This window comes from Podarcis muralis, chromosome 16, assembly GCF_964188315.1.
Source record: "Podarcis muralis chromosome 16, rPodMur119.hap1.1, whole genome shotgun sequence".
Lineage (NCBI taxonomy): Eukaryota > Metazoa > Chordata > Lepidosauria > Squamata > Lacertidae > Podarcis > Podarcis muralis.
In genome coordinates, this window is record NC_135670.1 from 12,904,749 (window position 1) to 12,917,969 (window position 13,221).

The following is a 13,221-nucleotide window of genomic DNA, read 5'->3' on the forward strand; positions in this document are numbered from 1 at the left end:
GTGTTTTCTCTCCCAGATGGCAGGTGGCAAACAGGAGAGGGCTTGGGTGATCACGGCACCACTGCTGTGGAATGCAGTTTTGAAAAAGGCCTGTTTGGCCCCATTCCTGCTATCCTTGGGCTGCTTTGCAACTTCTGTAAAAGGATACTGTGGGCCAAGTGAACAGTTATTTATAACCTGGCTGTTTCTGAAAGCTTCTCATATACTTTATTTTAATTTATTTCAGCAAAACAAAACCAGATTTAGTAGGCACCTTGAGGATCTTTTCAAAAAGACAAAAGTGGGATACAAGTCTGTTTTATAAATATAAATGCAATCTGCAGGCACATGAAGCTCTTGCAATCCTGCATGTCTACTCGGAAGCAAGCACCATCACAATCAAATTCAATGTGATGGAAGTTTGCAACCTGTGCACAGTCTTACCTGGAGGCAAGTCCCCTTGAACTCTGTGGGGATGGTGCTTACTCCCAAGTAGACACATCTAGGACTGCTATCTTAACAAACCATCTCAATTGCTTGCTTAAAAAGGACCAACTTGGTGGATTTGTTGAACTAAGCCTAAGGGCCATCACTGAAAAATATGGTTCAGTGGTGGCCTCCATAGTGTGGGGGACTGCGAAGAGATTTTCCCTAGATCTCTAAGGAACGGAGCAGAGCCACTGCCAATGGTTTTTAAAATGGTAACTTGGTTTCAGCTAGTTGGAAGGGGGCGGGGAGACATTACTATATGTAAGAAACCACCCACTACATTATTTGCACTAGCATTTGTTGGCCTGCATGGCAGCCCTGCAATACTATTTTATATGCTAAGTGAGGCTTAATTCATTGAAGCAGTCATCTATAATTGATAAAAATAGGTTTACATATATTTCAACCCCCCTCCAACAAATTTCTACCCTTTTCCAAACATACACCACCTTTCTGCATGGCTTCAAAATTCCTGAGTATTTTCTGTTTCTACCAAAGCTCTTTTTAAATACAAACATTCAGTCCTTCCCCTGCTCAAGATCCTGGAATCATAGCTTTGTAGAGTTGGAAGGGACCACGAGGGTCATCTAGTCCAACCCCCGTGATACATGAATTTTGCACCCAATGTGGGGCTCAAAACTACAACCCTGAGATTAAGAGTCTCATGTTCTACTGACCGAGGTCAGTCTTGTCCAAAGCACAGCCAAAACAATATATTTATTTTATTTACAAATTTATAATCTGCACTTTCATAAAAAAATACAGCAAGGCAGAGCACAACATATAAAGCTAAAATCAAAAAATGTAAAAGAGAAGTTTTCAAAAGACGTCTAAGGAAGGGTGGTCCCTGCTGACGTCTACTGGCAGAGAGTTCCATAGGGCAGCCTGGCCTGACACACTAAAGACCCAGCCCCTAGTGAAGGCCAACCAACACTCAGGGGGTGTGGGAAAATCACCAGAAGTGCCCCCATCAGAGGAGCTCAGCAACTGAGGTGGAGCATTAGGAATCAAGCCATCCTTAAGGTGCTTTGGGCACAAGTCATTTAGGGCTTGATGCATTAACATAAAAGTACCTTGCAGTTAGTCTGGCAAGGCAAAATTACAGACTGACTCCCTGCCACAGCTTACCTGGGATTAACCCCCTCCTTGTTCCTACAGGGTATTTCCCAAAAGCAAGTGCTGTGGAGAGCTGAGTTTCCTAAAGAAAGACAGCCCGGCTAGGGAGCCTGTGGCCCTCCAGATGTCGCTGAACTCCAACTCCCATCAGCCCCCAGCCAGTCAAGGATGATGGGAGCTGTAGTCCAACACAGCCTCCCCACCTAGGCTCTACAGTATTTTAATGCCCTGCCTTCCAAATCAGTTAGTTGTTGCCTAAATCGTCTTTTGGAAACAGATGCTCAGGTTTGATTGCTGCTGTTAGGATGAAGGAATCCAGTTCAGGAATTAGGCACAACAATCTTGTGGGATGTGCCAGGTTTGAAAATAAGGCGTTCACCCACCCAGTCGGACGCCTGCGTCAAAGGTGGTGGAGATGGTTGCCCCACTGTGCGGTTCTGGCCTGTAACACCCAGCCGCCTCTAGGAAGGGGGCACTGTTGCCCCACACCGTGGGGACAAGCCCCTAGTCCTTGGATCTGCAGCGTTAAGCCAGCCCCCTGCTTTTTATTCTCCTAGAGAGGAGGGAAGCTCATGGGGGCTGAGGGAAAGAGAGGCTGGTTCCTCTCCTGATAGGCTGGCTGCAGGCCACACAGCTGAGCTCAAGACAAAGCCTGGCTCCCAGTCCCAGCCCAGGAGAGGATAAAGGAAGGTGGGTTTGCCTCAGACAAGACATTGTGCTTGGCAGTTCTCAGGATCCCCCCCCCCCAATACACACACACACACACACACACACACACTTGCACGTCAGGGTTGTGGGTGGATTTGTAACTTTGGGAGAGAAGCCAGCACAGCCAGTTCCTGCCCTGGACCTTCCCACTGCAGCCTCAGGAAGACCAAAAGAGAGAGCAGGTAACTGGTTCAGGGCAGAACCCCATTGCTTCTGAGGGGGCAGGAGCGGAGGAGGGAGCCTGGGTGCCCGCCTCCCAGCAAAAGCTCTTTCTGCTGCAACAGCCTGGCCGAGTTCCTTGCCCAGCTCCTGCACTCTCCCCCCCAATGCATTAGCTGTCAAAACAGGCAGAAATGGGAGGAGGTTGCAGGACAGAAAGAGGACAAAGGAACAGATCACGGGTCGCTTGCCCAGAGCAAGGGTATGAAGGAAAAACAACAGCCCGCACATACGCACAGCACAAGAGAGATGCTGGAAGTGTGGGTTGTTGCTACAGCATCAAAGCAGACGTCTTGGCGATGATGCTTTCTGCAAATGCATCAAGAAGGGGAGGTGGATGGGGGTGGCGGTGGTGCTGGGGAGATGATGGATGAGTAATCACAGCATCGAATACGGCAGGAATGGAAGAGCGGAAAAGAAAGACGCCTGTCAGCGTCTCTCCCATTTCGCCGCTCTCTTGCTCGTGTTTACTAGTCTGCAGCAAGGGGCTGCTGGGAAGTCTTAAGCTCTGCTCGCCACCCTCTGGGGCATTTAGCGTGCATTTTTCATGAGCCTGTGAAGAGCCAAGCAGGCAGCCAAACAGAGCTGTTTTGTACTGCAGCACTCTCAGAACCTTAGCACTCATTTTTATTTTTATTTTAAAAAGAGATGTTGCTAGCTCTCATAACTCTGAGGCAAAGTGTGAACTAGGACCAGGGGATGCCTATTCGAATCTTCCATGTGGGTGGGGAGGCACAGCTCGAGGAAGGATTGCAGGAGGGCTGCAGTGCCCCCATTCTCAGAGGGGTTTTTTTTTTGGTACTTCCTCCATGTCATGACTACCAGAAAACAGAATTAGGCAGCCAGATCCCGTCCCCTGTGTGGTAAGTGAAGTGGGCTAAAGAAGTGCCCTCCAGCTCACCATTCCTGTTGTTAGGCAGACTGCTGGCTAATAATAATAGTCCAGGAAGGCTGGTTGAGATTTTGCTAGTGGGAACCGGATGGTGGCAAGAAATGCTCTCTTCGTAACAGAACTTGTGTGCTTTTTGAAATGAAGTTATCCATCAGGTTTGGGGGAATGCAATAAACACTCTTTGAGCGGAAGAGGCAAGCAGAGACGGCAGTTGCCTTGTAGATGTGCCTCTTTGCCTCTACTTGTATTATCTATTTTTTTATTTAAACATGTCTATATTACTCTTGATCTAAAAGATTATCTGGGTGGTGTAAATATATGCAAAAACGAAATAAAAAGTAACGAAGTATGATATGAAATTAATCAGGACTGAGCAAAATACATCTTAGAAACACCGTAAGGAATACCACCAGAAGCAGATACATAAATATCTGCCACTAAAAGCAAGGGAAAAACATCAGTCTTTAAAAGTTCACTTAAAAACCCGAATTGACAGAACCAATTGTGCCTTTGGAAGGGAATCCTATGGGGTAGGAGACAACTGTGAGAAGGCCCCACCCTGTCTTATTCATATTTGGAAATAAAGCAAATATTATGAGTCTCCAGCGTTCTTTCTCGTTTTAAATACATTAATCTCTGTACACCTGGAAATTGTGGTGTGGGTTGAGGTTCAATAAATTTGTATATGACTTCCTAACTCAGAAGTCCTGAACTGGTTTACAAGCAAGGGAAAAAACACAATAAAATTACAAGAACATGATAAAAGCAGAGTTAACAATACAGTATCACTTGGTGCTGCCCTAATGCCCAAGCAAGAAAGACACACATCATATGACAACATGAGGCTGCCTTGTATCAAGTCAGACTGGATTGGCTAGCCCAACTTAGTACTGCTTTGCTCTGACTGGCAGCAGCTCCCAAGGATTCCAGCCAGAGATCCTTTCCATTGGAGACTGTCAAACTGGGACGTTATGCAGCCAAAGCGTCTTGCCATCCCCTGAACTACCCCAGGGATTGAAATTCAACCGAGAGTTATCTCAGATCATAGTCCTATCAAACTGGAACTTAAAGGCTTCGAAGAAAGAACATTCAGATGGAGAATAAACGATTATCTTCTGGACGACCAAAGGGTCATACAGGAGGCACAGAAGAAACTGAAAGAATATTTTGAAGATAACTGCAACAAAGGAACGAAAATGTGTACAGTCTGGGATGCAAGCAAGGCGGTAATGAGGGGTTTCTTCATACAGCAGAATTCGCTTAAAAAGAAAAATAGAGAAAAAGAAAAGAAAGGAATTTTAAGACAAATTATGGAAAATGAACAAAAGTTAATTAAGAAACCAAATAATGAAAGAATTAAGCAAAGCATTAAGGTTCTTCAATCTCAATTCGCAATGATGATTAACAAAGAGGTGGAATGGAATATCAAAAAATTGAAACAAAAGAACTTCGAATTTGCAAACAAATCAGGAAAATGGCTTGCCTGGCAGACCAAGAAAAGGAAAGAGCAAAATACAATTAACAAAATTGAAGTGGGAGGAGAAGAGATAACTAATCCCAAAGATATTAGGAAAGGATTCTTGGATTTTTACAGACAGCTGTATAAAAGAAAAGAGAAGAATAACAGGAGGAAGATAGAGAGATACTTAAAAGAGAAAGAGGTACAAAAGATCCCGACAGAAGCACAAGAAAGGCTGAACACCCCAATCGATTTAGCAGAAATAAAGGTGGCGATAAAGAAAATGAAAAATGGAAAAGCCCCAGGACCAGATGGGTTCACAGCAAGATATTACAAAGAATTGGAAACAACCCTGTCGTTACCATTGAGAGAGGTTATGAATAGCATATTAAAGGAGAGAGAAATCCCAGGAACGTGGAAGGAAGCATTTATAACTCTTATCCCGAAAGAAGATGCGGATTTAACCCAAGTAAAGAATTACCGACCAATTTCATTATTAAACACGGACTATAAAATCTTCGCCGGAATAATTGCAGAAAGACTTAAAAAGGTTTTACAAGAAATTATCCATGAAGATCAGGCAGGCTTCCTTCCTGGTAGGCAGATGAGAGATAATGTAAGAAATGTTATAAATATTCTAGAATATCTGACTGCCAGGAATGAGAAGCAAGCAATGCTGATGTTCGTGGACGCTGAAAAAGCGTTTGACAACGTATCATGGGATTTTATGTTAGAAAATATTGAACAGAGGGATATGGGGAATAACTTTCTCAATGGGATAAAGGCAATATACACGGAGCAAAAAGCAAAGTTAATAGTAAACAATGTGATCTCGGAAGAAATAAAGATCTCCAAAGGTACTAGGCAGGGTTGTCCATTGTCACCACTTCTATTCATCATGGTTCTTGAGGTGTTACTGGATTCAATTAGGAAAAAGGATAGCATAAAGGGGGTGGCAGTAGGCCAAAATCAATACAAAGTTAAAGCCTTTGCCGACGATTTAGTTTTGATGGCGGAGGAACCGTTGGAGACCGCAACAGAGATACTGGAAGAAATTGAAAAATTTGGAGAGGTGGCTGGGTTCATCATAAATAGGAAAAAAACCAAAATTATAGCTAAGAACATGGAAAAAACAACTATGGAAGTATTGCAACAAAAAACGGGTATAGAAATTGCAAAAAAAGTGAAATACTTGGGAATATGGTTAACCCCAAAGAACATTGATCTGTTCCAAAACAATTATGTGATGGTGTGGAAGGGAATTAAGAAAGATTTGGAAATATGGAATAGGTTAAAACTGTCCCTTTGGGGAAGAATTTCAATGATCAAGATGTCAGTGCTACCGAAGATGCTGTTTCTCTTCCAGATGATACCAATATTAAAAGGAGTGGCGATTTTCAAAGACTGGCAAAGAATGATTTCTAGATATATCTGGCAGGGCAAAAAGCCGAGAATTAAGCACAAATTACTAACAGACGCAAAAGAAAGGGGAGGCTTTGCCCTGCCAGATTTGAAGATATATTACGAAGCAGCATGCCTTTGCTGGCTAAAAGAATGGATAAAATTAAAAAATACAAAGCTCCTTGATTTGGAAGGATTCGATACTAGGTTTGGATGGCACGCGCATCTTTGGAAAGAAAAGAAGGAAGGTTATAAATCATTTGGAAACCATATCTTTCGTAAATCGTTACTGGAAGTATGGGACAGATACAAAAACATACTAGAAACCGGAGTTCCACATTGGTTATCCCCACTAGAAGTCATAGGCGTTAAGAAAACTAATATGAGAAGTGATTGGATTACCTATGCAGATTTGGTGGTGAAGGAAGGGGGAAAGTGGAGGTTAAAACCATACGAACAAGTAAAGGAACATGTCTATGATTGGCTACATTACCGACAAATAAATGAAATGTTTAAAAAGGAAGAGAAAGAAAAAGGTTATAAAGAAAAGGATTCAAAATTCCAATCAGAAATTGTGAATAATGACTGTAAAATAATTTCGAAAATGTACAAAATTTTATTGGAATGGCATACAATGGATGAGGAAGTAAAAGTAGTTATGATTCAGTGGGCCAAAGATCTAGGCTATAACATAGATTTAGATGATTGGCAAAAAATTTGGAATGAAAATCTGAAGTTTACGGCATGTGTTACACTAAAAGAAAATACAATGAAGATGGTATACAGGTGGTATATGACACCAGCAAAACTAGCAAAAATGTACAAAATTTCTAATAAATGTTGGAGATGCAGGGAGAAAGAAGGAACATTTATGCATATGTGGTGGGATTGCAGGAAAGTAAGGGGGTTCTGGGAGATGATACATATTGAGCTAAAGAAAATGTTAAAATACAGTTTCGTTAAGAAACCAGAAACCTTTCTGCTGGGGATAACAAGAATGGATATAAGTAGGAGAGATAGGAAACTATTTCAGTATGCAATCACCGCAGCAAGGACATTGATAGCTCAAAGGTGGAAACAAGAAGAGGTTCCGAATTTAGAAGAATGGAGGTCAAAATTAACAGACTACGCAGAACTGGACAAATTAACTGGAAAAATCAGATATCAAAAAGACCATAGATTTTTTGAAGACTGGGGAAAATTTACGGAGTATTTGGAAAACACATGTGAGGAGGGAACAACGCTAGTGGGTTTTAAAGAAGCTTTGTGAAAATATAAGGAAATATGACCAGTAGGTAAATAAGAACAGAAATATATAAAACAATGGGAATATTGAAACAAAGGAATGTGTAGATAAGATTTGAACTACGAAAGATTGTCAGAGAAGTTGTGGGAGGTCCAAATAAGACAAATTTTGTGATATGTATATGGACATATTTTGGTGTTTTTAATGGAAAACCTTAATAAAAACTTATTGAAAAAAAAAAAAAAAAAGAACTACCCCAGGGATTGAGCCTGGGACTTTACACATGCAAAGCATGTGGCCCACCATGGGGCAAGGGCCCCTCCTAGGAGCAGCAGCACAGAGGAGGCATTTAAAACTCAGCACAAGACTCTCTCTGTTCAGACATGGGAGAGCCACTCCCTCTTTATGGGAGATGGGCGACTGGCAACTCGCCAAAGATGAAAGTTTATAAAAAACCCTTTTCAGGCTGCCTGCTCCTTGACCCACAGAGGAGGGGAAAATAAAAATAATGATGGGTTTTGCCTCTCATTAACCCCCACCCCTCTGCTTGCAGTTCAGCTTGAAAATAAAAACAAAGAAAGGGAGAGAGGAAAAGCATCTGCAAAAATTGAAGCCTGCAGCCCAAACAGAGCAGAAGCCAAGAATCCCTCTGTTGTGCTTGTCTGGTATCAAGCCCATAAAAGCCATGCTGGTGAACAAAGGAGAGCAGGGGGAATACGGCATGCACTCCCCGGGGTTGTGATGGGCCGAGATTTCCCTCACTGGGAGGAAGTCTTCCTAGCAACAACTTCTCCCCACCCACCTCCAAATGCAGAAAGATACTCTTACGGCATCTTTTCAAACAGGCAAAGAGGAAGGCCAATGCCCACCTTCCCTTACTCTAGCAAAAGGTTATCTAAAAGTCTTGGGAGTGTGCGAATGAATACACACGAGTTCTAGACATGTGTGAGTTCAGACACACACCTTGTAACATTAGAGCGATTCATACTGCAGTGGAACACAATCTGGAATTTACCCTGCAATCCTATACAGAATCTACCCAGAAGTAAGCCCCACTGAGGGCAACGGGGATTACTCCTAGGTAAGTGAGAGTAAGATGGCAGACTCCTGCATATACAAACTTAGGTACAACTTAGCTCAATTGAGCTCCCAAATTTCTCTGTCTGATATTCAGCAATTTGGCGGGGGGGGGGGGCATAATTTATGAACTACTTCATCCCCTCCACCAAAGTCCTTGTTCTCTCTCATATGCAGATTAATGCAGATTTAAAGCAATTGCTTCATTCCCATTACTGCTCAGCATTTTGTGGTTCTGTTTTAGGTAAGGCACCATGGTGTGGTTGTTACTGTTTTGGGTGTGGTGGGGGTAATATTTTTTCCTATTACAATTTCTGGGAGTTAAGCAAGCCATATAAGCACAAGGTTACACAGCTCCCCTCCCCTGAAGAAATATAGAGTTCTAATAGGGCCAGTAGCACTAGGAGGGACTGGGCATCTTTCAAGTTTTCAGATCCCTCAGGTACTCCTGGAATCTCATCCTTGATGAACGCAGAGCAGGTTGAGAACACTAAATTGCAGGGGCATGGCTGCTGTAAAACTAGGGTACCTATGGAGTGGCCCACTGCCACCCCCTGTAGAGGAAAACTAACATAATATTGGTCTTTAGAGGGCCACGCATGCAAGGCATAAAAAAGCAGCAACCAAAGAGTGTGTTTACCTGAAAATTCAGCCAGTAATTTTGCAATAGCATGTGGCATAGGAGGCTCGGGAAGAGGGGCCTGGGAAGATTTGTTGGGAATGTCGTGCCCGCCAAGGGCAGCAGGGGCAGAAGCCAGCTTCACGTCCACAGCTTGCTCAAGGCAGAGGGGTCTCTTCTCCAAGGCAGACTTCTGAACAGGACCTCGGGGGTCTGGGGGTACCTCGCAGTACTGCCCAGGACGCCTCCCTCCGGGAACAGAGACCTTGCTTGGTGGAAGTGGCTCCCTCTCTGTCTCAGCCTTCCTGCCAACTTCTTTGAGGGCCTTGATGGTGAGGTGCTCTTGCTCAAAGTCTTGAGTCACCTTTGGCGGCTGCTGTGAATGGGGATCTGCCACCTCGGATCTTGCTGCTTTTAGCTCTGCTTCCGAGAAGGTCTCAACAGCGTCATCCGGAGATTCGCTCCCTTTGGATTTCAAGCACTCCTTCGTGAAGCCCATAAAGTTCTCCCCATTGAGGGAGTCTGGGCACACAGCCTCTTTTACATTGTCCAAGGGGAGGCCGTCCATCCTGGGCCTTTTCCCAAGTAGGTCCTGTCCATAAGTGCACAATTCCTGCCCTGCTTTAGGAGGTATGCCAGGAGAGGGATGTTTAGGCGGCAGAGGAGCAGCGACTGGACTTCCCCCATGAACATTTGTCTTGGTCTGGATAGCTTCAAAGTCATCAATGGATCCCCAATTGCATTCCAGGGCCTTGGGTGGAATTGCGCCTTCTGGGCTGGGTTTACGTGGCTTGCTCCCTTTGTCGTCTATATGTACAACCGCTGTCTTGACAGAGTCAAGTGCCTTGGGGAGCGGCTTGCTGCTCTCTGCAGCAGTCTCATTTTGGGAGGCTGGAATCACAGTAGCATCTTCTATGACGGTGTCGTCCGACTCCCCAGAGCTGTCAGCATCAGCCATTTCGGGTAGGCTGGAATTTGGCCAGCGGACATCTGCCTTCGGCTCTGCTGCAGCGGTGGGAATGACTTTCACAACAGATACCTCACGACCGACTACGGCCTGCTTCTCATCCTTCTCCACTGGAGATGTGCTGTCTTTCTGGTGGATGCTGATTTTGAGGGGCTGGTGAGGGCTGGAAGCTTTGCTCGCTTCCACCTTGCCACCTACCGACCCGGCAGCGACACCATTTGAATCTCGGGTAGGCGATGGCAAGAAGCCCGAGCTGCCGAAGTCATCAGGCTTGTCCTCCAGATCCTTAGGAATCATATCCCAGTTGAGCATCTCGCTCGTGAAGCTGTGCAAGTCACGGACACATTTGGACACTTCTTCCAGTGCTGCCGTTGTGCCTGAAGACTGGCGTGAGAGGCCAGGCCCCGGCGGAATTCGGCTCCCGCCCCGTGGCTTCACTTGAAACTCACACACGCTGTCTTCTGGGATGTCTGTGAGGAGCTCCCTTTCGCTGTGCATTACCCAGTTGCTACTGATATCATTGGAGTTGCTTGCAAGGACATCTTTGAATTCCTTATCAAATTCCAATCTGTCAGCAATGACCTCAAATGGAGACTCAGGGGAATCTTTTTCCACAACGGCCTCACCAGCTACCACTGGGGATGTTGGGGAATGAGAGTAGGCAACCCTGGGTAGAGAGTGCTCGGGTTCGTCTTTTGGGTTGGTTAGCAAAGCCAATTTGGAAACTCCACTTGAAGCTGGTTTTTTGTGTTGGTCACATTTACTCAGATCAACTTTTCCATCTAGGGCAACACCTCCCTTAAAGTCATTATGAGTCAAGGAAGAAGCTTGTACCACCGGGTCACAGATGTGAACTTTGGATCCAACAGAGAGAGATGATTCCTCTAGGCCAGTGGATCCTACAGAGACTGGCCCTGCTCCCAAACCTTCACTGGTCCCATAGTTGTGGTCCTGACTTTGGCCATCTATGAATTCTTTTCCTACATCTGAGGGTGCGGATTTGCCATTTCTTTCCCTCTGGTTTCCTGAATATGCTAAAAAAGCAGCTTGAGCTCCAGCTGATCAAGAGAACACAGGGGAGGAAGGAAATTGCAACCTTGGAAGCCCAAGTTGTTGGGACACATGGAAGAAGAGACACGGACCCATCTAGGGGCCCCCATTTTACAAACGGGATAAAAGGGAAAGAGCAGCAGTCACAGATTTCACAGTCAAGCAGGCAAACATGCTCTTAGAACTAGGGAGACAAGACTCCGAAACATCTGCCTTGGCAAACATGCAAGAGACTGTCACCCATAGGACTTCACAAGGGAACCACTTCACAGGGGAATTATGATCCACAGGAACATAAAAGCCACCAACAGTTAAGTTCATAGCAGATGAAGAGCTCAGGTCAGCCAAAATAAAATAAAATAAAATATCTAAGTGTGCAATGGTGAGCATGCCGGGTGGATGAATAGAAGTAACCCAAATTAGTGCATGTGAACAGAATGATGCTGGTCGCTTACAGGGTGGCATGGCTGCAGGGAGATGCACCCCAGTTCTGATAAGCTGTCACTGTTTGGGGGGGCTTCTTGAGCAAAGTGTCTAGGAACTCTGAAGCTCTACAAGAATGGCATGTTTTACTAGTTTACTAGTTTGCAACAGCCTGTGCTGCTTGCACAGGACAGAGCAAAAAGGCCCTTCCAACTACTGTCACACCAAGTAATATAATAGAGCGAACTGGGGAGAGACTGTAGCTCAGCAGGAGACCACATGCTTTGCATGCAGGAGGTCTCGGGATCAACCCCAGGCATCATGTCCTGAGGGACAGCTCAGCCTGTAGAGCATGAGACTCTTAATCTCAGGGTTGTGGGTTTGAACCCCATGTTGGGTGAAAGATTCCCACATTACAGGGGTTTGGACTAGATGATCCTCATGGTCCCTTCCAACTCTACAAATGTATAGCTGTGATAAATGAGGCTGTACTGGGAAAGACCCCTCCGTGAAACTCAGGAGAGTATTAACACCACAAGGCTAGGTGCACCTAAGATCTGACTATATCCTTCCTATGTGCCCTCTGCCTTGACTGAGCTATCCTGTCCTTTCTAGGTGTCGGAGAGCCCTAAGATGGGTAATTCTACCAATGCTTCTGGATTGGGTTGACATGACAGAGCAATACTGGGAACCACTCCCTAGGCTTGGGGCAATGGTTGAGAAAGGCACTGGAGGGGTGTGCCAAGAGCCTAAGGGCACCAGCCCACATATTGCAATAGAACCGAGTTTCAGTTACTCAGTGGATTTTTCTTCTCAGTCACCCGACACTTAGAATGCCATGGGAAAATAAAGCTGGAACCGTGACAGGCTGTTTCTTGGACAAGTGCAATATTACAGCCAGAAGGCATCATCCACAAGTGAGCTTCTGAAGAACTGCATTCTGGACTAATGGTTGCAAGTCCACAGCAGAAATCTCCCCTTTGTGTACAGAATCTAGACGGGAAGGGTGTTCATTTCTCCTGCTCATTATCCTCATGGAGCCACCTTAAGTGCCCTTAACGACAAAAAGGCAGGGAAGAAATCCTCGTTAATGAACATGAACACGTCCCCTTCTTGCTTCACGAAACATATCACGGTTATGACTTCATCCATCCAGTCTCAAACCATGAAAGGTCAGGTGACAGTTGAAACTTTTCATGGTGCTACTATATTGTATTCTGAATTTAGCCAGTGAGGATATGCTCTAGGAAGGAAGTCCTGATGACAGCTTGTTTTCTTGAAAGAGGACCATTTGAGCACAGGACTCTCTACTGAAACATTTTAGCCACTGCCTTGATTGCATCAAAGAAACACGCTCCTGAAACATGGAACGGCTATTCTCACGTCTTCACGCCATCTCACTAATTTCAAAACAACTTGCTTCCATGCAAGACTACCCTGGGTCACAGGTATGCCGAGAAGTCCCTGTGATGATGCATAAGCCTGTTGGGTCTGTCAACTATCTAGTGCAGGGGTAAGCAACCTAAAGCTAATTAGTCCAGTGTTCAAAATTAGCCAGGTGCCAGGCACATTTTGT

The 13,221-nt window shown here is 44.9% G+C and overlaps 1 protein-coding gene across 3 annotated transcripts in view; it reads right to left on the reverse strand.

The window, feature by feature from the left end:
* RTN3 (reticulon 3) overlaps nt 1–13,221 on the reverse strand; it is a 42,799-nt gene that overhangs the window by 8,869 nt on the left and 20,709 nt on the right. Inside the window, exon 3 of one of the 3 annotated variants that reach the window (XM_028708985.2) lies at nt 9,227–11,230. The exons of the other annotated variants lie outside the window; for them this stretch is intronic. Coding sequence (XP_028564818.2) covers nt 9,227–11,230 — 2,004 coding nt within the window. The remainder of the gene's footprint in view (nt 1–9,226; nt 11,231–13,221) is intronic. 3 annotated transcript variants of the gene reach the window in all.